This window comes from Denticeps clupeoides, chromosome 13 (genome assembly GCF_900700375.1).
Source record: "Denticeps clupeoides chromosome 13, fDenClu1.1, whole genome shotgun sequence".
Lineage (NCBI taxonomy): Eukaryota > Metazoa > Chordata > Actinopteri > Clupeiformes > Denticipitidae > Denticeps > Denticeps clupeoides.
The window spans coordinates 17,485,204-17,512,542 of record NC_041719.1 but is presented as its reverse complement, the minus strand read 5'-3'; the positions used below and the strand labels follow the sequence as shown (position 1 = coordinate 17,512,542).

The 27,339-nt window shown below is 41.0% G+C and overlaps 1 protein-coding gene across 4 annotated transcripts in view; it reads left to right on the top strand.

Annotated features, from left to right (window-relative positions):
* nfic (nuclear factor I/C) overlaps positions 1-24,916 on the top strand; it is an 82,396-nt gene extending 57,480 nt beyond the window's left edge. For 3 of the 4 annotated variants that reach the window (XM_029000153.1, XM_029000154.1, XM_029000151.1), the window contains 5 exons: positions 1,260-1,373; positions 2,309-2,493; positions 4,000-4,159; positions 7,293-7,375; positions 16,027-24,916. In XM_029000153.1, the coding sequence (XP_028855986.1) occupies positions 1,260-1,373; positions 2,309-2,493; positions 4,000-4,159; positions 7,293-7,375; positions 16,027-16,047 (563 nt within the window). In that variant the 3' untranslated portion in view covers positions 16,048-24,916. The remainder of the gene's footprint in view (positions 1-1,259; positions 1,374-2,308; positions 2,494-3,999; positions 4,160-7,292; positions 7,376-16,026) is intronic. The other variant, XM_029000155.1, reaches the window with a different exon arrangement.
* Positions 24,917-27,339: the final 2,423 nt, after the last annotated feature.

Genomic DNA, 27,339 nt, shown 5'->3' with positions numbered 1-27,339 from the left:
ATTCTGGTATGTATGGAATTATGCAGATTTAAATATGTGATATTTTGGAGGGTTACATATGATTACTGTCTTAGGTCCTTTAGCCTTCAGGAATGAGCAGACTGTGGTTTGTTTCCAGCAGTTTTGACGGAGCTTCCACATATGCTTTTCCATCACTCTCCAGTGCAACTCCTCCCAATGTCATTTTTTAGCACTAATGTCAGGCTATCTGATACTGCGCCACATCACAGCTTGGAGGTGTATTCTGGTTCTGAAACTAAGTACCTTCCAGACATGATGTATTTATCTCTCTGCTTACACAGTTGACTGGTAATGTTTGTCTTAATAATGGGTAATGTGGACTTTTCATTATCATAATGTATTCAGTGTATATGTGTTATGATTACATTCATCGTTACACTTCTTAAATAGTCTATTAATTTGAATAAGTAAAGATATTCACATGAATAGGGTGGTAGTAGCCTAGTGGGTAACACACTTGCCTAAGAAACAGATGACCCAGGTTGAAATCCCACTTACTACCATTGTGTCCCTGAGCAAGACACTTAACCCTAAGTGTCTCCAGGGGGGGACTGTCCCTGTAACTACTGATTGTAAGTCGCTCTGGATAAGGCCGTCTGGTAAATGCTGTAAATGTAAATGAATAAATGAAGTCTTGAGTGTGGCTTGAACATTTATAGTTAAGAATCAATCCAGCTGGAATCTGAAGTTAAAGTAGTTTATTAGCTACTTTAATGTACTTTAATTTCAAGATGCATTTATTTTCTGAACATCTGTTTAAGTTTTTTAGATAACATGGACTAAAGTTTAAGAGACTAATTGGATCTTTGTGACAAAATAGCTTTGGCCAGTTTTGTTGTTGTTCCAATGTCAGATACTGGCATTTTATTTAACACAGCTTATTTCATTCGATATTTCAGAGTGATTACTGAAACAGAGGTTCATAAGTGCACTCTGGAAGGCAAAAAAACAAAACCGGTCCTGTTGTGAGCCCTGAATGCACTTTGTCACTTGGAAATGTTTTTTTTTACTGATCACAGGGGTAAATATTAGTTTATGTCCATAATCCATTTTTTTGGTTATGACCTCATATGTACACTGCAATGCACTGCAGCAAGATGAGTTCATGTCCTCCCAATTCACTGCACCACCCTGTGGCCTGGTTCTGTAATTATCTCTGCAGCCTTCTGTTACTATCAACTGCAATATGGGGTGTGGAACAAACCATTTCTTCCTTTCTCTAACTTTGCCTCTGGCAGGGATTTCCCCCACAGTGAAGAAAACAGAGATGGACAGTCCATCTCCTCAGGAGAGCTCCCCTCGACTCGGCAGCTTCACACAGCACCACCGGCCCGTCATCGCAGTACATAGTGGTGAGCAGACAATATCATACACACACACACAACACTCAAACACACATGTCATCATACCTGTATTATGCGCATCACATCAGTAACAGATCATATATACAAATCGATCAGCATGTCAGTGTTGGCCCCGTAATCAAAAGGTTGGTGGTTCAAATTCCAATCTGCCAAGATGCCACTGAGGTGCCACTGAGCAAAGCACCGGCCCTACACACTGCTCCCCTATATATCTATATATTCGTGTGTGTGTATTTATTTTTATGTATATGTGTATACAGATAAACACAAACCACAATGCATTTCATTTGACACATTATAAATGCTATATGATAAGGCCACCCAGTGCAATAATCACATTCTGTTTGATAGCCACCTCAGTTTATGTGTTTCTGCCATTTCCTCTGTTACCAGAGATAGGACATGGCAATCCCATATGTGCCGGAATGTGATTATCGTGCTGAGATGAAGGATCAGCATAGATAACGTTGTCTTGTTTGAATATCAGTAGGCAAGAAAGTAGCGCTGTCCATTTATTCAGAGACTACAGCGAGCAATTAGCAGTGGAGGGTCAGCTGGCATTCTTCCACCGTCTTTGAGATGATGCTGTTTAAATGGACTGGCCATGCGATGTCAGCCGCAGCAAGTTACTACATTAACACTGAGTTGACTTACCAAATTAAATGAATTATCTTCTCTCAGAAAACGGCAGTAAAGCTAATCCACAGACACCAAGGTGAAAACAAGGTTAGACAGAGACTGTGTGCCTCATACATTCATCTTTTTGCATTTGGCTCACAGCATAAACACAGCATATTTCCCCTTTTTTGTAAAGGTTCAAACTCATAAATCTCACATGAAGGGAATTTGTGTCTCAACAACTGGATGTGAATGAGGTTATGGGTCGTCTGCAGCGTTCGTTTTTTTCCTTTTGCTTTCTTCAGGCCTCTCCAGAAGTCCACACCCCTCGTCATCGTTGCACTTCCCCAGCACCCCCATCTTGCCCCAGTCGGCCACCTCCTACTTCCCCCACACGGCCATCCGCTATCCCCCACACCTGAGCGCACAGGATCCCCTCAAAGACCTGGTCTCCCTGGCCTGTGACCCGTCCAACCAACAGCCCAGCCCGGTAAGCTCCACCCATCAGCACTGCTTCTTTACCGTAAGTCTGAACCACAGCCTGTCACGAGGTGAAGACGATTATGACGGCGTGACCAGGAAAACGGTTCTGAGCCAGCCATAACTCACATGCCAGCACACACCAGAGGCATGAAAGAAAGAAGAGAAAAATGTCCGGCCACACAGGAGGATTTAATGGAGCCCTGAAATAACATGGCAGAGGGCCTCGTCATAAATACACCACCAGCCGCAGCGGAGCGCCGCCCCGTTTCAACCCAGCCAGCATTGGCCCTTACAAAAATAGGGGTGCTGTAGAAAGTATGTGTCGAGCCTGTGGCGCATTCAGCCTCAGTCATGCTGGTTTACAGTTGGTGACCTCAGAGTCAGGACACGCCGGGGGAGGGTCTGTGATCCCCCAATCCGTCTTTCTCCGGTTCTCCCGCTCGGCTGCTCTCTGTTCCTCCGCTGAAACCTGAGATCAATGCAACCACCCACATACTGTAGAGAACGGTCACACTGGCTGGTACACAAATTATTCATTCTTAATCAAATCTTAGAATGAAATTTCAATGTTTCCAGCGGGGACAAACATAACTTCAGATGTTCAGGTCTTCATGAGGGAATTTGTTCCCTCACCAAGACATAAATAGAACGAGACACACATGAAATCCAGCCGTGTTGCACCCCAAACACATCCTCAGTAATCCCAGCAGTGGCCATGGGCTGATAATAATGCAGCCAATCACATGTTTTATATAAATACCTACAGGTCAGCAGGCTCTCGGCACCAGCAGCGGCTCTCCACCAATCGTTTTTCCGCTGCTGGTTGCGGTGGGCGGGAGGACGGTTCCCTGGGCATGTCCCCAGCCGAGACAGCAATAGAGACAAATGTGTGACAGCGCATGTTGATGCGGGGCCATTGGTTGGGTGGCGGGGGTGCATGGGCGGTGCTGGCGGAGGAGGAGATCCCTCACCCGCCCTGCCCTGTCTTGTCTGGCACCAACGCTGAGCCTGGCACGGTGCAGTGGCCAGCAAACGGAACGAGACCCATTCATCAGACCCGCCTCCTCAGGCACCCATACGCAAGACAGGCAGTTATTGGGGATGGGGTGGGGGGCAGCAGGCGCTCCTGGTTCTGCAGAGTCATTGAAATTCCCCCTGTGCTGCAGTGCAACTGCAGTTGGGCCCCTGGCAGAGGACAAGCGGGCGGGGCCGTGGTGGAGCTGGCTCGCTCCCTGCCGTCGTATCACAGGACAGTGAGTCTGCAGTCTTCCTCACACGGGGGGAGGGTCTCAGATTCCCCCAGAGACCCTTTTTTACTGCCTGCTGCATAAAAGGGTGAACAGGACGCAGCTTAAAAGTTGGTGTGTAGATCAGTAGACGGAGAACGAGAGAGAAGTAAAGCCGAGCCGAGCCGCACCGCATTTAGTAGTGGGACGGCAGCGGCGTGGGTGTGAGTGTGCCGCTCGCCCTGAAGCTCACCCCTCCCCCCCTTTCTCTCTCCCCTCATCTGCAGCTGAACGGCAGTGGCCAGGTGAAGGTGGCCAGTCACTACATCTCCTCCCAGATGCTGGCACCCCCAGTGCCCCCCGGCATGCCCCGCCTGACGCTACCCCCTGACTCCAAATCCAGCACCACCACCGCTGAAGGAGGAGCCAATTCTCCCACGTCACCCAGTAAGTGGGGCCAGACCCCAAGGCCGCTCCGTCCCGCCCTCTGCTGACACTTAGCCGTCAGGCCAAAGACCCCTGGCACCAGAGCAGGTCTATCATCTTATCTTAACCGAAATAGCAGCAGGTGATTTATGGTTGGCTCAAAATCTGTGATCTGGTTAAAGGAACCATCCAGATGAGTTTCATACGACCCCATAAAAATAATAACCGCCAGAATAGTGTGTATATGTATGTGTAAGTGTACTGTGTGCATATGAATGGTTTTACTCTTGTTTTTGATTACACCGGTAAATTGACTCATCACACACTCTCTCCGTTTTTTTTTACCCCTGAAAGGATGACATGGGATGATTCAGTGTCTCGGAGGCCAGGCATTGTCTTTGCTGTACAGCAGATAAACAGCCCAAGCTCTGTGCAACGCCGTACTTTACATTCAGCGCCAGTCCCCGTCCCTGCGCCATTAATCATGATAATTTAATTAAGAAGTATAGAGGACAGCTCAATATTTTCACTGACTGCAGTGGAGCTGGGGGGAACACAACAACAATTCCCCTTCCATCTTTTGGTCCTCTGTCACTTCTCATCTCAATTGTTCTCCCATTATTCTTCACTGAATAACTTAATATTTAAGTTAGCATTATTTGTTGTCCATGGTTGTCTTATTTGAAAGGGTGAAATTTCTGTCAGTTTTTGTATGTGAAGGTTTTCAATTTTGTCAAAATTTTTTCATGCTATTTTCATTGCTTTCACAGTAGCTGTGACTACATAAATTTCACAGATGTGGTTGAGGTCATTCTGTGTGATTTTTTTTAAATATTATTTGTCAGTTAATGGCTCTTGAACTTTGGGGTTCTGAATGTTTCCAGGTACATTTGGTGAATTTTGCCCACATAAAAGACATGTGGGCATGATGACTGTGCATCAGTCTGGTAATAAATTCATTACAGTTGTTTGCAAGTGGAGCAATGGAAGGTTAAAAATAGCTTTAGGCATCTGCCCATTAGAGCTCTAGCATATGGCCAGAATGTAAGAGTGGCTCCAAAAAAGAACACCCCAAGGCCCAGATGTCTCTTTGAGTCAAGTTGCAATGCAGACCACAGGTTGATGAGCTGGTAATGTGCACTCAGTTGGCATGAAATTAACATCCATTACAAAGACTTACTAATGTAGTGGCTGATTGGGCTTCCTAATACGGTTTTGCATTTGAGACTACATTTAAAAGTAATGTATGTCAGACACAGCAATCATCAAGCTTGGGATGAAATAGAAAAAACAAGATCATTCAAAAAAACCATTTCAGTGCTGCAGTTAGACGAACGACGAACGTTGGGCATCAATTCCAAAAAGTATGAGTCTGAAGATAAACTCTAGAGGAGCAGTAAAGAATCCGTCCCATGAGGTGTAATGTGATTAGGCATTGGTTAGAAGACTGGTATTGCGTCCCTATTTTACAATATAATTATAAACACAGATTATAATTTTGGTATTTTTAAATTCAAAATAATGTACATTTTAAAAATTAAAAAAAGTAATTTGACTACGAATAAGAAATATTTCTTTAAACATTTGACCAGTAGTGTATGTAACCAGGCGAAGCATAAAGGCAGGAAAAATAAGGAACTATCAGCATATGCATGCTTGTATATATGTTAATATTTTGTTATGAATGAAACACATAAACCCCAAAAAGAAAAAGTTCATGCTTAGGAATCCAGAGTACCACTCACATCCAATTTGGGCATCTGTGATGCTGTCTAATTTCCTTTAAATTGAATTAATTGGTTAAATGTCCCCTTTATCACACACCTGATAACATTCAGCACTGACTAACTAAAGAATTCATGCAGCTAAATAGTTTATTCATAGTCGTTTATGGTGTTCTGACCTGGCATTTTGATTGGCTGAGAAGAGTCCCAGGAGTGCTAAAGTCTTGTGGTACTGCCACTGTGTCATTCAGCATTATTACATGGTTTATAGTGACAAAATCGCATAACAAGCTGCTGTCTGTGGTACTTGGCATAAGAACAACTTGATCAGAGATCGAACTGGTGTCACAAAGCTCAGTCTAAAGCCCAAAAGTTTCTAAAGCCATTTTCTGTATATTGTGTTTTATATGTATTATGTTTTCTAGAAATATGGAATATTAATTCTATATTTCTATATTACATATTTCATCAGTATACTTCATGTCAAGACATATTGTGACACAAAGGACATATGATATGTCCCACTACAAGCCATGATCTGCTGTAACACCCTAGGACAGATGTTGAATGGTTATACTGATTGAGTCCGATTGTTGCTGTTGCTGCTGTCACATTTCTTGCCCACTGTTACGCCCGTTTTCACGCCCTTGAAAGCTTTTGGATGAAGTGTGAATGAGCTGAGTGATGTGGGCACTGTGTTCGTAAGTGGTCTAAATGAAATATGAATAAACAGAACTGGGGCTTTCCCTGCCATAGCGAGAATAGAAGTGAAAAAAAAAAAAACATCTGGCCTCTTAATTATCTGGCGCAGGCAGCTTGCTCCTTTTACAAGTGATTAAGACATGTATTCATTAACGAGGCGCTCCATTTACATAACAAGGCATTACGCCGGCAGAGCATCCCACGTCTCTTGTGGTCTACCCACCCCTGAGCCTGCTGCGGCCGTCGCAGCGCAGTCAGACAGCGCCTCCCACCCTCTGCAGATGGTGCGCCGCTCGGCTGAATCCTCCCTCCCTCTCCGTTCACACCTACCAGGCAAGGCAATTTAGCTCGCTGTTATGGCGCCGCCGTAAAGGGTATTTCCGAATGATGGCGTGCCAAGGAAGATCATTCCTGCCACTGGAGTCTAGGACAGATATGATAATTGTATCGGCAGAGTCGTATTCAATGGTCTGGTTCATCAGGCCTATGCAGTTATCGATTCTTCAAAGAAGAAACAAAATGGGGGGATGTTTATTGGCACTGGCTTGGTTCGTGCCCTGGAAACACATGGGCCTGTGTCTGCATCTCACGTCTGATCGCTGGTGAGGGAAGTGGAGTGGTGCCAATGAAGAGACTTTATTACATAATGTCGGAAAAGCTTTCAAAGCATGCTGCAAAAAAATTCATAGTGCTCTCTCTCTTCTCTCCTTCTCTCTCTCTTTCTCCAGCATACTCTGCTCCAGGGACGCCACCTACCAACCGCTCCTTCGTAGGTATTGGCTCTCGGGACCCTGGTCTGTATCAAACGCAGGTATGAGGTGACTCCAAGAATAATGAAACTCTCTTGTTGCGCCAGGCCACATTATTTCACATGTCCGGCTGAGGTGTACGTCATTTCCTCCCAGTAGTTGCACCTATCACTGTCAGCGCCTTCCCTCCATCTTCATTTATAGATTAGATGCAAACTGAAGCTGCTTTGCTGTGAATGAACACGCCAGCCAGTCCCAGTGGCTCTTAGGAATAAGTACATAACGTACATTAATTACAGTTTTCTCTCCTAGCTGTTAACTTGTGTGAAAACATCTGCACTGGTTTTTAATTGAATCTTTGTTTTTCCAAAGAGTAATAGAAGTAAACAAAGTGTGAAAAAATCAGACCATGCGTTTTACAGCAAGCAAGGTTTTTTTTCCTCAGCCTCCTGGGGTTTGATTTAGTTGTATGCACCGAACATCAGTTTTTCATTATCCCTTCCCTGAATGTAAAGTTGGGTAATTGCCCTGATGGCTGTGGAAGGAGTGTGGTGCTTTATTATGGGTCTCAACGAAGGGCTATAATTAAGCCTCATTTGAAAGGGAATGAAAGGCAGTCAATTAGCTCCATCCCATTGTGGCGCTGCAGAACCGAGGTATTTAGAGTCCTGCTGCATTGCAGTGCCTGCTGCTCCATTAAAAAAAGAAAAAAGTGCAAGTGCACCTCTGTGAGGAACAGAGGGGTGTAGGAGAAGGGGAGGGTGAGAGACTGCTGAGCAAGGAGAGTGTGTGAGTAGCACTGGACCTCCGATAACCACCCAGTAACAGAGACTCCCGCCTGTCTGTGTCTGTTCAATGAGTAAAGTTTTTACCAACAAAAACAGTACAGCGCAGCCCCTTATCCGGGTCCGGGACGTGCCAAGTTTGCGCACTTTCAACGGTATCCCAGAGACAGAGAAAGAAGCCAAAGCAAATCTAGTGTAGCCGGGTGAACAGCTGAATGGGGCTGGGGGGTGGGGGGGTGTTCCTTTGTCTGGGGGACTGTCAGTCGGTCTCGGCACAGCCTCAGACAATCCTGTCCTCGCCGCCACCAGAGTGGGGCCGACAGATGCAAGAGCACGGGAGATGAAATGTGTTGTTTGTAAGGGTGGTGTTGAGGCTTTAGTGAGGAGCTTTCGCCAGGATGCTCACGTCCAGAGATGTCTGGTTGCTAAGGGAAACCAGACATGATGTAATCATAGGATGAACTTGAACTTTGGGTGGGGAGGGGGCAGAGAAGGAAAGTAGCAGTAGAGGCTTGCAGGTGGTGCAGCACTAGAAAATCGATTTCTTCTATCTGTGTGTGTGTGTGTGTGTTTTATTTGAATAATGTGTTCCCTTAGCTATGTAAGGAATTGACTTGCAGATAAAGCTTGGGTTGCTACATGCTGTCATGGACTTTTTTTTGTTCTAAATTTCCCTTTCCATTTTTTTTGTGTTGACTTTCTAACCCTGAATTCAATACTTAATATGCAAATTGGTTTGGGAATGTGTTCACAGCATGACTGAATATCAGCATTTTTCATAAACATGATAAATTGACAAACTCCAAACTCTTGATTCATAACACTCTGTTTCATAAATGGAAGCACCACTAGGTGGTCGGGATAATGACGTAATTTACTTACTGGGTATCTGAAACACAGAGCCGATCTAGTTCCGATCAATTTTTCAGTCTAGAATATGAAATGAATGCGGCAAGCCCCACGCTGCAATCTTAAACCAACTGTTTTCTAATGGAGGACAGGAAGTACAAATGCAGAACACGTCTATTGAGGTTGTATGAAGTGTTGCAGAGAGTCCGAATTTAGACCCAGTGTCTAGACAGCGATACAGGTAATTAATATAAAAAATGTTTTCCATGACCCGTATCTCATGGAGGTGAGTGAGGTTTTGACAGAACCCAAAGATTTGCAGATGATCCAGACTGTTGATATTAAAAACACCTCCTCTTTACATTTACAGCATTTATCAGACACCCTTATTCAAAGCGACTTACGATCTGTAGTTACAACCAGTTTTCTCTCTTAACAACTTCCATACAGGCAGATATTACACTGTCCTTCGTTAAATACATCACTGATATTTTCACCAAATGCATTGCGTGTACCAGTTTAGAAATCATTGCTCCTCCATGTTCTTGTCTTACATGGCTGACCGAGCTGATATAAAAATGTGAGTGACATAGTGCAAATGAGTGGAATTCTTGTGTGCAATGCTTTCTCAAAGTAAATTGATTGTGATACACAGCAGCACAGCACACGGTGCACACAGTGAAATTTGTCCTCTGCGTTTAACCCATCACCCTGAATGAGCAGTGTGCAGCCATGTCAGGCACCCGGGGAGCAGTGTGTGGGGATGGTGCTTTGCTCAGTGGCACCTTGGTGGATTGGGATTCGAACCGGCAACCTTCTGATTACGGGGCTGCTTCCTTAACGGCTAGGCAAACACTGCCACTTTTCAGACCCCCTTAGCCCTTACATTTTTCATTCTTTGTTATATTTTTCTATTTATATTTTTGCAGATTTATTAACAAACTGAAATATCACATGGTCCTAAGTATTCAGACCCTTTGCTCAGTATTTAGTAGAAGCACTAATTTAGCCATGAATCTTTTTGGGAAAGATGCAAGTTTTTCACACCTGGATTTGGGGATCCTCTGCCATTCCTCCTTGCCGATCCTCTCCAGTTCTGGCAGGTTGGATGGTAAATGTTGGTGGACAGCCATTTTTAGATTCTCCAGAGATGCTCAGTTTAATCCAGGGCTCTAGCTAAGCCATTCAAGAACAGTAACAGAGTTGTTGTAAAGCCACTCCTTCCTTAATTTAGCTGTGTGCTTAGGGTCAGTGTCTTGTTGGGATGTAAACCTTTGGTCCAGTCTCAGGTCCTGAGCACTGGACGAAATTTCCCCTTAATATCCCCTTACTTGGCCGCATTCATCTTTCCCTCGATTGCAACCAGTCATCCTGTCCCTGCAGCTGCAAAACACCCCCCCCCCCCCCGCAGCATGATGCAGCCACCACCATGCTTCAGTGTTGGGACTGTATTGGACAGGTGATGAGCAGTGCCTGGTTTTCCCGACAAATACTGCTTAGAATAAAGGCCAAAAGTCTTATCAGACCAGAGAATCTTTTTTTCTCACCATCTTGGAGTTCTTCATAAAATAGACAGCACCTGGGTTAAATATATGAGTGTTTCTTTGTTAATAAATGAGCAAAAATGTCATTAATTCTGTATTTTTCTGTCAATATAGGGTGCTGTGTGTACATTGTGTGTGGTGAAAAAATTCACTTAAATGATTTTAGCCAATGGCTGAAATATAACAAAGAGTGAAAAATTTAAGGGGGTCTGAATATTTTCCGTACCCACTGTATATGTATATATAAATTATTTATGTGCATAAATTGGAACAACCAGAATGGCAGATGTTTATCAATTTTTCAATGTTTACATTTTTATGCCAACATAGTATTAAGTGTTGCACAAGCTCTCGGTGGGGGCGCATCACACTGCAACGGTCTGCTATTTGTGGAAAAGAAAACCAATCCAACCAATCTAGGGTAACAAATGCAATTTTGTACCGATTTCGAGTCATTTTGGAGTCACTTGTCCTTTTCTCGGTTCAAACAACTAGAGAAGTTGTAAACTACACAAAACATTGCCTGTTTTCAGGCAGCAGATCATTACTAATACAGTTCCTAGCCTCCACATGAATTTCGCACCTTGGCATGACGTTACTTGAAATAAACCTATTTTGACCTCTGCCCGATGTGACAAATGCAAACAAAGCATCAAAGTTGGCGCTAAAATCAATGATCTGATACAGTCTCATGATCTGATACAGTTTTATTTAATGAATAGACCTCTTTTTTTATTTTCGGACTTCTTTGTATGCTCAGTGGTTTTGTGTAATGGAGTATTTTGTGATTTCTGAAAATTCTATGTCGATATAACAAAGTTCTAAAAAAAAAAAAGATATACAGACCGGTTGGCGACCCCTAACGGGAGCAGCTGAAGGAAAAGAATAGAGAGATATTTAATAGACACGTGTCTCCATATCAGCAACAAAAATATTCAAGCAAAAAAGTTATTATGTCACAGATTTCTAGGTCCAAAGCTCTCCTGTTTTCAATATGCCTCATTTATTTTTAATAGATCAGGGTCCAAAATATTCCTTCAGTTATCATTTTACTGATTTTCTTGTGATGGGAAGTAAAATACAAAATGGATGAAGTTGATAAGGTGAGCTAGAATGATGAATTGATGAATCATCGTGCATTGGCTGTCAGACCCAGACTCTTTTTGAGCTGCCCATAAATATTAAAAACGGTTTATAGGTTCCAAAATAGTTTTCCTCGGAAGGATCATTTGGGCCACGAGGTGGAGTCGTGGGGGAGTGGGGTTCAGATTCTTTCCAGTGTTAAATGTCAAAGGGCATGCACTATGTGGATTGGTGTAAACATTTTAACCAGGTATAGAAAGCACAGCAGTACAGGATGGATGACCCAAACATCACAAATATTTATTTGTGGCACCATGTCACCATTTCAGCATTCCCCAACAGTCAGATCTTTTTTTTGTAATAAAAACTGGGTAGAATCAATTTCATTGTTGTGCTACATGCAGCACGTGTATGCACTCAGCTGTCTCCTGCTCTGTTAACATATTATTAAAATAACTAATTCACTCACAATTTTCAAATATAAATTGTGCACACAAAACATTGCCTTGTTTTCCCATCATGGGCTTTCAGACTAAAAGCTCCAAGTTATGGTGCTGAATAAGTAAACTTGCGCCACCACAAAATGAATCTGACTGCGTGGGAAACATTTTATCCGTACTGCCGTCCCGTCCAGGAAAAAATTCATGACACTGCTGACATTGCCACACTTCAACCAAGCATTATTACACATCATACATCCCATACACCCATCGCTGGGCTGGTGTCCCCCCAAGGTGAGTCCCCGCATCATGCTCAATGTCCCAGTACATAATTAATCATTGGAAACAAGATATTAATTACAGAGGTGTTTAATCCTGCCAATTATTTTTCCTCGACCACCCATGGCAGGGGTCGCCACAGCAGATCAACCAGGCTGGTTGATTCTTGAAATAAACTGTGACTAATTCACAGCTGTTAAATAATACATTTATACATTTTACATTTACAGCATTTATCAGACGCCCTTATCCAGAGCGACTTATACTCAGTAGTTACAGTCCCCCTTGAGAGAGTCTTGCTCAGGGGCCCAATGGTAGTAAGTGGGGTTTGATTCTCATTTTTGATTCTCGGGGAGTATCTAACTCACTAAGCTACCACCACCTCAAAATCTGTTAATTTCAAGACATGATCTATCGCTATACAAATTTCATCTGGAGCTTGAGCCTCCCAGTTTCCATCCATGTGGAAGTAGTCTAGTGGCTTAAACACTTGCCCATGAACCAGAAGACCCAGGTTCAAACCCCACTTACTGCTATTGTGTCCCTGCTAAAGATATTAAACCCTGAGTGTTTCCAGGGGGACTGTCCCTGTAGCTACTGATTGGATAAGGGCGTTTGATAAATGCCGTAAATGTACGTGACTAGTAATATCATGAGACAGTTCTTGTTCAGCGTCAACACTTGTTTGTTTGGCTACTTTGACAGCCCGCCCCATTTGTCCCATCACACTGCTGTGCTCTGATTAGGCTTGTCACTGAGGGTTATATTAAACTGCAGCGCTGCTGCCAGAATGAGCACTGTGGCTGGATGGAGCCAAGCGTTCATTAAACAGCACTCAGCACAGTGACCCCCCCCCCAAAAAATACACATGGTGTAAAGTGACTCGGGTCATTCAACGAGACCATGTCTGTGCAAAAAGCTGCATTAGTGGACCATCTGTAAGCTACCGTAAACGATAAAAAAAATTGTGTGTCATCACAACATTTGTGTGTCACTGGAGGCTGTGATGATGAGAAAAGATGATGTTTCTGTAATGTAACCTGAAAATATATTGAGCCATGCCTGGCTGCTCCAGAGGAGCTTAAATATATATTTATTCCAGTAGAATAAGTGGGAAAAGCATGTGCTAAATGAGAACCGCATGTAGTAATTTTAACAGAAAGCAGAGATCCACTTCGCAGAGAGGAATATTTAATGAACTAATTTCATAGCTCTAGCTGCATTTTTCCTAAATATAATGTACATACAACCTATTGCTCAATTGCAGACCTCAGATTGCTATTGTTCGTGTCCATATAGCTACACGAATCATTTGATGTCCTTACCATTTTTGGTGTGATCCATGGTAAAAATGGTGGGACACAAACGCTTGACTCTGGGGGGGAAAAAACAGGGATTTAATAATGACACAGAACCGGGTGACAGGATTTAGATAATGCACGCACACGGACTAGAAACATACAGGAACATTTATAACATAATACATCTGATAAGAACGAAGGAGATTAAGCAGACTAGACACGGGACACCAGGTAATGTCCTCATCATGACACATTTGTATAATTAGTATACAAAAGTGCCATATACTACACAAATATTGTAAAACCAGTGTACAGAATGCCAGAGGAAGCACTTTAATACTCATTCACTCACTAATTGACTGCTTAGTCCATATTAGAGTCAGAGTTGGTGAAGCCCATTTTGGGCGGGACTCTTGCAGGCTGGGCACACACACTAGTCATGCACCATTGACTAACACACACCTATGGACAATTTAGCCTTTGCCTTTTTATTATGATCATTTTTACATTACATAAAAGTTTTCTTTGGTTCCATATCCTCTCTGAAGCCAAAGCATGAGCAACAATCACAGCATTTATTAAAGTATAATCTCATCTGTTTTTTGGTATTCATATTTTCCCTGGCTCCGTTGGAAAGCATGCAGTTGAATAATTGACATGAATAAAATTAGACCAGTTCGATCTTCCCGAAGCCAATATAGTTCCTTTTATTTGTATTCAGCCATATACACAGCCTGTTTGAATCTGTGGTCTTAGTCTTTGCTGTCCCAAATGAAGTCAACACACAGTAGGGTCCTGAGAGCCTGTTCTCTTGGCAGGCGAACCCGGCCTTCACTATTAACTGGCAAACTCCAACTTGAAATTCCAATTAAACAAGCCAGGCAGGCCCTGTGAACACTGACGCCAGGGCTTTCATGTGGCTTGGGTTTCATTTCCCTGGACCTCAGCACTTCTTTTTGAATCTCCATTTCCAAGCACTTTTCCCCGCAACTCCTGTTTTCTCATTGCCCATTTCTCATGGACACCTAAATAGCCTTTCCTTTTTTCACTTTAGATTTTTTTATTTACCATATGTTGACACATCATTTCACATCATAATCAATACATTTGGAGTTGGCATTAGGGTACTCCACAAGATCTCTGATGTTTGGTTTCATGTTCTTTAGACTGGTTTTAGACTGTGTGTGTGTGCATGTGTCTGTGTGTGTGTATATAATATTTAGCCTTTTAAATGAATACAGTAGGGTGTAGTTAAAGATGTCTGCTGGAATTCCATAAAATGACGTAAACCTTTTTTGAAAAGTTGAGTTTGGGGGCTTAAAGGGTCTAGAGTTTGATTTATTTATTTATTTTCTTTGTTTCTTGGTTCTTTTTTAAGCCTTGTCAAATTTTAAGCCACTTCAGTGGTCTGCAGGCTGCAGCCAAAATCCTATTATGCTTTTTAAAAGGTTTGGACGTCTTCCTGCTGGGATCCTGCACTGGCTTTAACAGCTCCTTTACTCCATATTATTTTTAATGGCTCCATTTCATTCTCTGCCCTGACTGCTGCTAAGTGTTTGGAGCCCATTAAGGGAGGAGACACTTATTGCAGAGCACTTGGAAGGAGCGATCCATCTACACTGACCTGGCCAGATTTGTCCGGCTTTATTTATATATTAGGTTTTTATATATCTAAGCATTGTATTCTTCAAGGTTTTCAAAGTTCTAGTTTATGTTACGCATTTTATGTATTTCAGTGTAATTATACTTTTTGCTTTGAATACTTTTGGCTTCGTGTTTCTTTATGTGAATATTTCAAGATCATAAAATAACCTAAATTCTAATATTGCATTATGAGTTTGCATTATGATCAGACACCATTTATTTATTATATAGCTCAAAACCAGTTTGTCAACAGTATAGTTCATATTAAAGTAATTAATATGGTTCAGGGTTCTAAAATATTAGTAAAATCCTTCATATAGTGAGACTGAGTCTTCACTCGAACCTGTAGCTTCAGAGATTGAGATTGATTGATTGTTTTGGTAAGTCTTACACTGGCTGCAGGGTCCAGAATAACTTACATGTCGTAGTGCATCAGTGGTCCCAAAGGCTGCTGGAATTCCATAAAATGACATAAACCTTCTTTGAAAATGTTGAGGTTGGGGCATAAAAGGTAACTAGGACGGCCTAGATATTAGTTGCAATGTTTGTGAATTTATCTAATATATGGAGAAAATGTTGGCAGAAAGCTCTACCACCTACTGAGAAAGCATGTAACGTGAATGTTAATTATATTTAATGAGTTGCATAAATTAGTTCCATTACTCATCCTCATGAGAGATAAGTTCTTTGTCACCTGCCATTTTTATATATCCATGTAGCAAATTCTACATTTAATCCTAATGCTAATCACTCATTCAAATTTTCTCTTGTTTTTTCCTTTCTTTCAGTCCTGGTATCTAGGGAACTGATCGACCCAAGAACAGACGTCAGGGGCATGGACTTGGATTTGAGATACATCAGATTTGTGGAACTCAGAAGAAAATAGTCAACAAGATGCGAGAGGGAATTTTATACACATATACATGCAGTATATGTGTATATACATAAAGTATATATTATATATATATTTAAATATATGCATGCACATATATTTAAATATGTATATCAATATAGAAGATGCTTCAGTACACCTTTTTGAGTGTCGTCAGAGAGGCAGAAGAAAAGACACAGACGTTGTCAAGAGGAGAGAAGAGGATATTTTGGGGCAGCCAAACAAACTTTGGGGGCAGAGACACTACCCCAGCGCACCCCAGCAAGCTTTCCCATGTCCTGGGATGCCCCTCCTCAACAACCCTCCCTCTGCTACGGTGCTGCTTTCTCATATATGCAAAATAAGTATCCTTTATTTTCGTAATCAACAGGGAAGAGAGATGACACTTGTCCATGGGATAGGGAATTAGGCCAATCCCTGCTCTTTGAAAGTAGCTGGGTGCGATGTGGAGCATTTCTGACCGGCGAACAGCTTCCCTTCAACCTTCAATATTTTGATGGAAGTCAGCTTTTCATCCAGTTTTATTGACAATCATGAATCTGTCAGTCGTTTTGTTTTAGGGTTTTTTATTTTTCTTTTTTGAGAGAGAGAGAGAGAGAGAGTTCTGTTCAGCAATGTGTACGTAGGCCTTTTCAAAAGAAAAAGAACAAAACACTGACATATTATATTTCTACATCTGTGACAATGAGCCGCAATTAAACACAGGCACAAAGATACACACATGCACACACTGACCGACAGGAAAACAAGTAGGTCCGTTGCCCACTGTGTTTTTTTCAAAATCTTACAGCCCCTCAACCTAAGACTAGGCCTATCTAACCATTTGTGATGAGCAGTGACAATGAGGCATAGTATATACCAGGGGTTCCCAAGGGGACTGTAGCAAGCAAATGACATTTTTCAGAAACTGTAAAGGTGATTTGTCACATTATTATTTATTTCGTTGAAGTTGATGTTTTCTATGAATTACAATGTTTCAGATAGATTCCAGTGGGGAAAATTTAGCAACAAAAGGGGGGTCCTGGAGAAAGAATAAAGATTGGGAACCACTGGTCTATACTCTGCGGGGCAACACCAACTGACATTTATGTCACCATTAAGACAGTATTGGGCATGAAAAGGATTAGTCTTACTTTAAGGTGTCATTTTGACTTTAAATTACATTGAAAATTACTCACATTGCACTACTTGTTATATATGTTGCAGATATATTTTGATCTAATCATGTGCTGCAATTTAGAAATAGCTTTTATTTGTTTTTTTTTGTTTTTTTTTGACAGCAGGGTACATTAATATTAAGCATCAGCTTTCTTGAACTGATCAGAACAATTGAACCATGCTGTCAGTCTCCACATGTCAATCAGATGAGAGAAAAGCAGATTTGGAAAATGATTTTTCTAATGATTTATCTTTACCATCATGCATCATAATTGATCCAGTTGGAAACCATGGTAAAGCATTGTGATCTCTGAGGCAGACGGCACAAGATTTGACTGGATAAGTGACTGTGAAAAGCAAATTGTGCCACCAAAGCACAGATGGAATGGAGGCCACCAGCACTGCGGGTCCCCTTGTTCTTGTGTGTGTGGCTGGATTATGGCTTATAGAAATCATTGTGGAGGAAGTGAATGACCAGCTTCTTTGGACCATCTTGTGCATGCCCAGACACCTGACTGGCATCAGTTACCACCTTGATCCAACAGGCATCTGTGAAGCTGATCTAAAGCAACATCAAGGCTTCAGACTCCTCTTCCAAACCCAAATCTCAAAGCCATGAAAAGTGCCTAAGACATTGCAAGAGTTTGAGTTCCTTTTTTTAGTTTGTTGGCTTGTTCTACTGCTTGTTTCTTTTCCTTGTGGTCATATGAACCTGAATCCAATTTTGGTTGGCCACAAAATGGTGGGACAGGAAGCTTGTGATAGAGAGCGGAGAGCCATCATGGAGAAGAGCTCTCAGCCCTAAAACCCTTACATGCACCTTCTAGATGTTTCCTCCTGAACTTGCGAAGGAACAGACACCCTTCCCTGCTATCAGCATCAACGTGATAAAACCAGTACATATCATAGCTATATATAGAGATATTGATTACAGCAAAGATCCAGACACACTGGTTACTCTCTCCTAACCTTTTTAATTTCCCTCTTATTTGCTATGCTATGGCAAGCATAAAATTGGTTGAGTTGCAACCTAAACCCAGATTTGTAAAGATAATACATACAATGACTTGTTTTAAATGGTGCTTATATGAAATGATCTTCTATATAACTAACTATATATATATAGTTACTATATATATATATAGTAACTATATATATACAGTCTATATATATAAAATGCATGGTGCTTTCAAAAGATAATAGTGAGATTTAAGCTAAAAGACCACCTTAGAGCAGACACAGGTGCATGGCAGATACTCTTAGTACCCTTCTCAAGCTTCCCCCCAACCTTTCTCAAATCCATGGGACAGAGAGCCAATTATACAGATGGGTTCTACCTTTTTACCACATTTCCTTTGGTTTTTATTCCCTATCCCTCTTCTACTTTGCACGATATTTTATATAACACATTATGTGCCTTGCCTTTAGTTAAGAACAATAATACATGATTGAAAATGTAAATTATTATTTTATTTTGATGTAACCAGTGTCGCTGCAAAAAAAGGAAAAAAAAAACAATAATGCTGCATGTTTGATTGCTTGCCATTATCCAATTAGATCTAACAGATAAGACTAGTGGCAGTTTTTTTTTTTTTTTTTTTGGAATTGCAAACTGGGTTATTTATACCTGTTGCCCCGTTTTTATAAGAACAGTAATTTTCCTTCCATTGCATGAAACCAGTGCTCTTTTTTACCTGTTGAGCTTCATGATTTTATTGTCTGTTTTTCTGTTTTCCTGTGGCTTTTCTGCTCATGTCGCAGTCTTCCTGCTTCTATGATACTATGTGATATATGCAATACCAGTAGTCATCAGTTGAATTACCCATTTATCATTACTTTTTGCGAAGGAATTAGAATGTACTGATCACTTAGAAGAAGAGTTTAGTGGATCTTGTGCGACCTCTGTGTGACCCAAATAGGAAGACATCCGATTCAGCGCCATGTCATTTTCTCCCCTTGTGGTGTAGGCTGCTGCTCTGGTAGTGGGGATCAGGGCTAGTTAGGTGTCGTGTCACTGACAGTGTGAGGAGTCTTTGCACAGAATAGGATTGTAAAGTACTGAGCTGCTGAGATTCAGACTGTTGTAGTTCATACAGGAATGGTTGTCTCAGCACTTCTCTAACCGTAACGAAAATCAAGCCCCCTTGTTGTTCATGTTCTTAATGTGTTTGAAGCCATGTGTTCAAATTTGTGGTAGACTTTATGATTTTTGTATTTCCTTGTAGAGAGCGGAGGTTGAATTCTGAAGTATTTTGCGGGGGGGGGAAACATGACTGGAAATAATTTCAGTTTTCCATGACAAGTTATTGTGTAGAATGTACACTGTCTTCTTGCATTTACCATTGTTAAGCTGTGTGTTGCGCTTCACATGTGTGAGTGTGTGTGTGTGTGTGTGTGTGTGTGACTGTACTCTGATTTAATTTCTTTAGGAGCGTCAGTGACCATGAGTTAGAAAGCGAGAGCAAAGAATGTGATCAGTTGACTGAGGAGGACTTGAATAATCTGATCTACTATGGCACTTTGCTGTCTCTCCCAGATTGTAAATATGAGTGCAGATGTGTCTGGAAATGTGGGGAGGGCTGCAAGTCTTGGATGAGTGGGAGAGTAAAAAAAATGACAGGAAGGAAGGAAGGAAGAAAAAAAGAAAAAACGCTAACTTTAGTCAACTCAAAGAATTCAAATGAATTTTTTCTTGAATGCATCAGTCGAGCACTACTTGTATCTTTGGTGTTTGCGAAGAAGGCTTGCACAGAAACTGTTGAGAAATGCAATATCGCATGAGGTGTCCATCCATCTCAAATTTCCCAGAGAGTGATATGCTAGTACGCTAGATACTCCCATAGACATAATTCCAATATCTGTCTAACCCAGACTACAACAATTTTCTGTGGAATTCCTCTCATGCTGTGAGCTAAAAGATGAAGTCCAGGCAGTAAAACAGAAACTGGTGGTCTTTTCACAGCACAACGTCCATTACTGTGGATGATCCCTTTTAAGTCATATGATTTTTTGTGATAACATGTAGCTGAATTTTATATTAGTGCCTCCATGATCTGAATGGAAGTTGACAAATTCACTCATTCACAGCTGCCATGCTGATTAAAAAAAAAAAAGAAACGTCACCAGTGTTTCTATAGCATTTTTTTTTTCATTCTTTTTAAAATGAGAAATTAGATGGTAATTTATAATTTCTTACTGCATAGTGTAACCGGAGTATTAAGGATAAGAGAAGATATTGTGTAATTTTTTTCAGCGGGGCCTAATGGCCATGTGATGCAGTGTACAGTATTGTTTCAGCAATGGATATTGCAGTGCTCGTAGTTATAAAGGTTTGCTGGTAGCTATTAAGCATTTTAAGTAAAAAAAAAAAAAAAAAAAAAAAAAGGCAGAACAAGAGGTATTGTTTACATGCCCGTCTTAAGATCTTGGAAATGACGGTTTATGTGCCCCGGTGCAGACCCAGGTTGAAGTGGAGTGCTGAAGCAAAAAAAAAAAAAAAGCATTCCATCAAACACATACAACTCTCCTGCAACAAAACCAGATGCTGTTGTCACTCAGCAAGCAATTTTATATTTTAAGCAGGGCAGGTGATGGGGCAAGAGTTTGACCATTTGTTCATTAAGGGGCTCAGAGCACGAAAATCGGAATAAATAATACATCCATGCAAAACTAATCCTTGACATCTTTCTGTGCATCATGATATGTGACATTTGCAAGCTCAGTTCGTAACCTGATCCAACCTGATCCTATGTTTTGTCTGAATTCCCTCCAACACTTAGAGACCCGAATGGAAAGTAAAAAAAAAAAAGATGCACTTGTTGCCCGAGGGCAGACTGCGTTGCCTCAGCACCTGTTCTGTGAAGATTTGCACTGCTCCACACTCTCTCATCTCTCTCACTCTGCCAATCCTCCAACCTGGGTGTGGCCTGGGCACACAAGGACAGGGGTCCGACGCCATCCTAGCCTACCCAGCACAGTGGTCCTGCTATAGGTCTGCAGCATGCCATCTTCTCCCCTGCGCTCTATTATTATTATTATTATTATTATTATATTTTTTTCATTTTATATATATTTTTTTGTAACCGCCTTCTCCCAAGACAGAATCCGAATAATTGAAACATTTTTTTGTACAGCAGGTTCCTTTTGCCCCTTAAAACCCCCTTTTTTTTTAAAAAATGGCCACAGGTGATGACTGAACTTACTTTGACAATAATATGCATTAATGGGTGCATGTAAAATATTATCCAATCTTACTTCTGAACCCTTAACTATTTTATAGTGTCATTTTGTGTTGTGCTTATTGTTTAATTGTTACATTTTGCACACATTATCCTGTGTATAAATTCTTGCAGTATACCATGTAGAATGATTTAATAAGATAAATGTACATATAAAAAAGAGTTTTGTATGAAAAATCTATGTTCTCGTTCTGTGTTTCCATTTAGCTGATATAAGCTTGTGGCCAAGCCACAGTTAATGCGAATTCCTTCTGAGGGATCTGATTGTGGTTGGTGTGAGCCTTTTTTAAAGAAGGTACCTGTTTCCGGGCTCTCAGCCTGAAGAGTGGGCTCCAGTAACTTCAGCATCACTTGTCGTCATTTTAAACTAATGTTCACCTTCAAGGGGATATGCAAATTCCATTGTCATTCTTTTCCCAGAAATAACAGTTTTGATAATTTGATTTTATTTTTGTTGTGCAAGCTATTAAGGTTTTTAAACTTTTTGGAAGATTGCACTAGATATCTTGGTATTGTTGTTTTGTTTTGTTTTGTTTTTTGTCTAAGAGTAGTTTTTGATGTGCATCTCTGGAAATATTTCTACTTCTCAACCTAATAAGGCATATTGTAAGTGAAAGAGGAAAAATAGCTGCTCCTTTTTTGTTTCATTTTGTCGTGCCTTTGGCATGAATTCCCCATTACATCCTCGGCAGTTTTTAATGGTACTTATTTGGATTAGTGAGATTTGATCTGGCACATCCACAGTCTTTGACCTCTCTTGGACAATCACCGGCAGGGCTGACATTCAGCATAGTACTGTAAGTTCAGGTTGGACGTCCTGCTCTGTCTCGAGTGCCTTTTTCATCACAGTCCCACGGTGAATGTCCCAATATTGTAACTTGAGGATGCGCTGTCCGAAACAGGCCTTCTGTGATGTTTAGCGTGTCTTCGGGGATGTGCATACTATGTCTGGTCAGCAATGAGGCATGGCAACTTAAGACTCACAGTGTTGGCAACTTGAGGAAAGCTGATTTGTAACAAGTCGCTATGGTGGAGGTGTGAAACTGCATTTGCACCCACTGACACTGACGGATTTATATAGTAAAAAAAAAAACTCAGGTTTGCCACAGAATGAGGAGGAGGGAGAGGAATTTTTTGGTGGTGAGGTTCCTGTGTGTTACCGTGTTCCTCACCTCGCTTTCTACTGTGATTTGTGTACCTCGTTGTTTAACTCCTTAGATGCCATGTTTTTCTTGCATAAAGGGCTGGACAAGTTCTTCAGGACAGAGCCTATGAAATTTGATTCAAACAACAGCAACGAAATGAAGGAGCTTATCACTTTTTCAGTGTTCATACCAGACACTCCTAAGACTGGAATCAAATGGTACCTTGTAATTATCTATCTCTTAAAGACCCGGTAAAATAAAAAGGTGGCCTGTCCCTTAATTTTGACCTGCATAACCACAGCAACTATTAATATTAATAACTTTTTCTGGTTAATTCTGCTGGCATTCAGTATCTGTAACGCTGGACTTGTGCTCAGAAGTCAAGGTCATTCTTATCCTCATTACCTCAATCTCACCAGCAGAATTTTGCTACCGTGTCATGCTAGTTTGTGTTTGAGCCTCATTGAGCCTCATCTTCCTCATTTCATTTCACATTCGCTGTCATTTTTAGCTTGATAAATCTTCACTATAATAAGGTGATATGGTGAGCTCCCTAAACTGACCTCATAAATTCATGTTATTTTAACTAAATTCATTTTCCACTATACCAGTTCTGCAGGAGTCAATATGCAGCAGGGCACAAAAGCAGAATTTTTATGACAAAATCCTTTTTATGATGCCGGGTCTTTAACTGAAGTAAGGGCTATGCGGACTAAACATGCAGGACAAAAAAATTGCAGGCTTTTGAAAAGACATTTGGATATTCATTCGCACCCGTCTGTTTTTATTATACTTGATGTTACAATAATTAAAAAAAACATGAATGACAAAAGCCATTCTGACTAAGCCATTCTATTATTGACTGGAAAACTTCAACCATGTTTCTTCAGGGTTTGTTTAGGGACACGGCACTGGCGTCTTCTGCCAACGCTATATATGGCTTGCATGGGCTCTTTGTGTGTGCAGGTGAGGTCACTTGGCTGTGTGGATGGTGAGCTGTGCCAGTAAGAGCAGGAAATTTTAAAACATCCTTTCCTTTTTTGTAACACAACTTTTTGATTCTTAAACTAATCATTTTTTATGCAATCTGTAGGGAAAACCGCTAAAGAGTTGCAGAAACTGGCGGTCAGTTCCCCTTAATGTTTTTTTATGGAATAAAGTGGTACAGTCACATAAGAAAAATGTGGCCAAAATGTAACTTTGTTTTCTTTCAGTAAACCAGCAGGAAATTGCTAAATTATAAGTAAGTGAATACATACCAAAAATTCTTTGAACAAGCAGTGCCTGTCATTTTACTGCTAACTTTCTTACTCTTTTTGACTGGTTAAATGTTTTCATTCTCAGCAGTATGAGTTTTAAAAAATTTACTTTCTCTCTTTATTGGACTGGTTTATGTTTCCCAGATTTCTTACCATGTAGAATGAATAGGTTTCAATGATGGGTGGCAGGCACCCGTCAAAAGAAGAACCATCAACAGTGCAGATACTGATTTCTTTTCGCCATGTAAGTGATTCCTTTTGCAGAATGTGCTCTATTAAAACCTTATATTGTGAATGTGGGCCATTAGACATTGAATTTGAGATCTGGTATCGGCTCTGATTTAAGGTGCCCCCATCATGATGATGCACATTGTCCTTCAGTTCTTTTGTTGTTTTTTTAAGCATGCTGTTTTTGAAGATGTGTTGATTTGGTTGAGAAGGGATGAGGTTGAGATGTTTCTCAGAGAACATTCTAATGCAGTGTTAAATTTTAAGGATTTTATTTTTTTTTCATTCTTCATTATTCTTTAAAAAATATTACCATAGTAGTTACTCATTATCGCTTGCTTGCTGCACAGACATACATACTTCACACCAGTACAGAGCATGTGGACATTTAGTTCTGATAAATCCACTTGATCCAGCAGAACGAGGCGTTAGGACACACCTTTTCATCACTTTCTTTCCTTATTGAACTGATCATATGACTGTAGGGTTAAATTTGTTTCAGCAAAAGTTGGTAATCATTTTTCCAAGATTTTTTTAGGTATATGGGAAAAAGGAGCTTCTTATTTCTCATGCATAAACTAAATATGCCATGTGTTTTATGACTGGTGTGGGGAATAAATTTACAGCTTTGACAATATTTCATTATAACATTATATTCAGCCATTGCGGTTAGCAAAATGCTCATGAATACATTACTGGAAGTGAGTATGTTTCCCTATGCAAAAAAAAAGTATAAAAATAAACAAGCTATGCTATAACTCAGATCGTGTGTGTGTTACTTTCCATCACATGGTTACCGAACCAGAACACTTAGTGAAAGTTGTGTGTCAGCGAGGTGTCTGCAACAGCCCAGGCCAGTCCAGCATCGGCGAACAGGGAGAAAACATGCCTGACAACGGGCTAATTTTAGCGCCGCTGGCCGGGTCACTGCCTTACTGGTGCAAATTATCCACACTCCCCGCTATGCTTGAAAGGTGGTGTGGGAGAAATTAGAACAGTTCGTTTGGAAATGCTCAAATTTGGTTTGGAGGTGTAGTGATGTGTGTAGCCACTGGAACCCACTCATTATGTAAACCGAGTTCTGACTATATATCAGTTTTAAAAGAATATCTTTTAAAATCTTGTATTATATTATTATTATATTATTAGAAATTTAATTTATTAGACTGATATAAATTGTCCCAATAAACAGTAAAACACACTGATTTAGGCACTCGTGGAGTTCCAATGTTTTTCACATTTTAGTTTGTTGCGTCAAATTCAATTGTAATATACTATGATATAGAACAATCTATTTCTGCATTTAATGTAATTATTTATATTGGACCAAAACAACACAAAACTGATACATATCAGCATTTTATGACATTAAATATCAGTGGTTTCATGCATATTATACTCATGAACATTTTCTAATTTTGCTTATTGAGTTTAGGGTGGCTGGAACTAATTCTTCAGGCATCAGGCATAAGCAGATCACCAGTCCACACATACTCACACAAGCCAGTTAACAACACCAGTTAATCTGGCCTTGGTCTATAGTGCACTGGTTCTCTGTACTAGCCCTCATTTTCTTTAATATATATTCACATCCCACAGCTCTTACTGCAAATTATTTAATTATTCTGGACTGAGGCTCATTCTGGGTTATGCTTTGAAAACATATGTGTGTGTATGTATGTATGTATATATATATAGCCTAATTTCTGCCCAGCATGTGTATACATATATATACATATAAATATGTTCAAGCATAACCCAGAATCAGACTCATTTCTGTCCAGAATATATATATTTAAATAATTTGCAGCAGCACTACATAATGTCACATAACTCGATTTTCCTCTCATTGCCAGTAGGTGACACTGCTGAGCAGTGCCAATGACAACATGTCAGCAGTCCAATCTGGATCAAACTGTAAACTACATTAGCATAATCAAGACTTTTGATTAGGAAAAAATAAGTTATTTTCAGAGAGTTAAAGGCACATTTAATATTAATATTTCAATATTAACTTGAGCACCTCTATCAGGGCACATTCCCCAAAAAACGGCCTACGCGTTAACATAAATGACAACGAAGACTCTAGGGTTGGTCTCTCTTTCTTACATAAGAATAATAGTGTCCTGTGATGGGAAACAGACACCGCAGCCATGCAGCATTCGCATGGCTCTCTGAAAGGAGACAAAGGGAAGGCTGGTTGAGCACATCAGCGAGTGGAAGGGAGAAGCGGCCTGGACTGGACGGGTGTGTTTCCAGTTAGGCTTGGCAGCAGAATGTAAGGCACCTGTCTCCAATCATTGGCCAATCCATTACCCAGATATTAGCCTGCTGGAAAGGAGTTTGGAAAAATACAGATTCGGCTCTGAAAAGGAAGTCGAGTTTTATTTCATTTTAATGATTGAAAGAGGCCCTGCCAACCCGCCCCCCCTTTTCTCTTTTTCCTTTGCTCTGACGGAGGTGAGCGAGTGCAACTTCAACAGTAAGTGCTTCACACACACAATACCGACATACGCAACCCCCCAATGTGACATTAAGGGGTGTTGTGTTTAAGAAGGATGGTTCCATAAAAATGCATTTTCCAAAACGTGCACGTGTTGATCCAACATTGCTAAATCAGTCAATAAGTGACGCTAAAATGTCATGTTTGGGAGTAGCAAAATAAAAGTGAGCGAAAGGAAAACAGTGCACCGCGGAGTGAGCCGTGTTATGACATTTTTATTCAAAGCCACTGAATGAATGACTAATGGGGAGACTCCCTGAAGGACCGCACTGTTTGCTCGGCTCCTCCTGGACCGAAAATTACATCACTGTGTTCCAAAGAAAACAAAATGCTGCCGAGCTGAAGTTGTTCTTGCAAAAGAAGCTGCTACATATAGGCGAGGCGAGAAGGGAATTGAGCCCTGATTCATGAAAGCTATATAAACTTACAAAGGAACATTTTAATTACGGGGGGGGGGGGGGTTGTGCTTGGCCTGCGAATGAGGGCACTTGCGTGACTCCGCGGCAGCTGCCCTACATAATGTATTGTTCCAGCAACCGCTCATAGACTCCGCCCAGTCGTCGGGACTTTCGGGATCAATAGGACACCTGAAGGAGTGCGTCCGTGGCCTCAGTCTCTGTCCAGCAGCCGGCATAACTGGCACACCGACCGTCCATGCTTCACCCTGGCTGTTCGTTC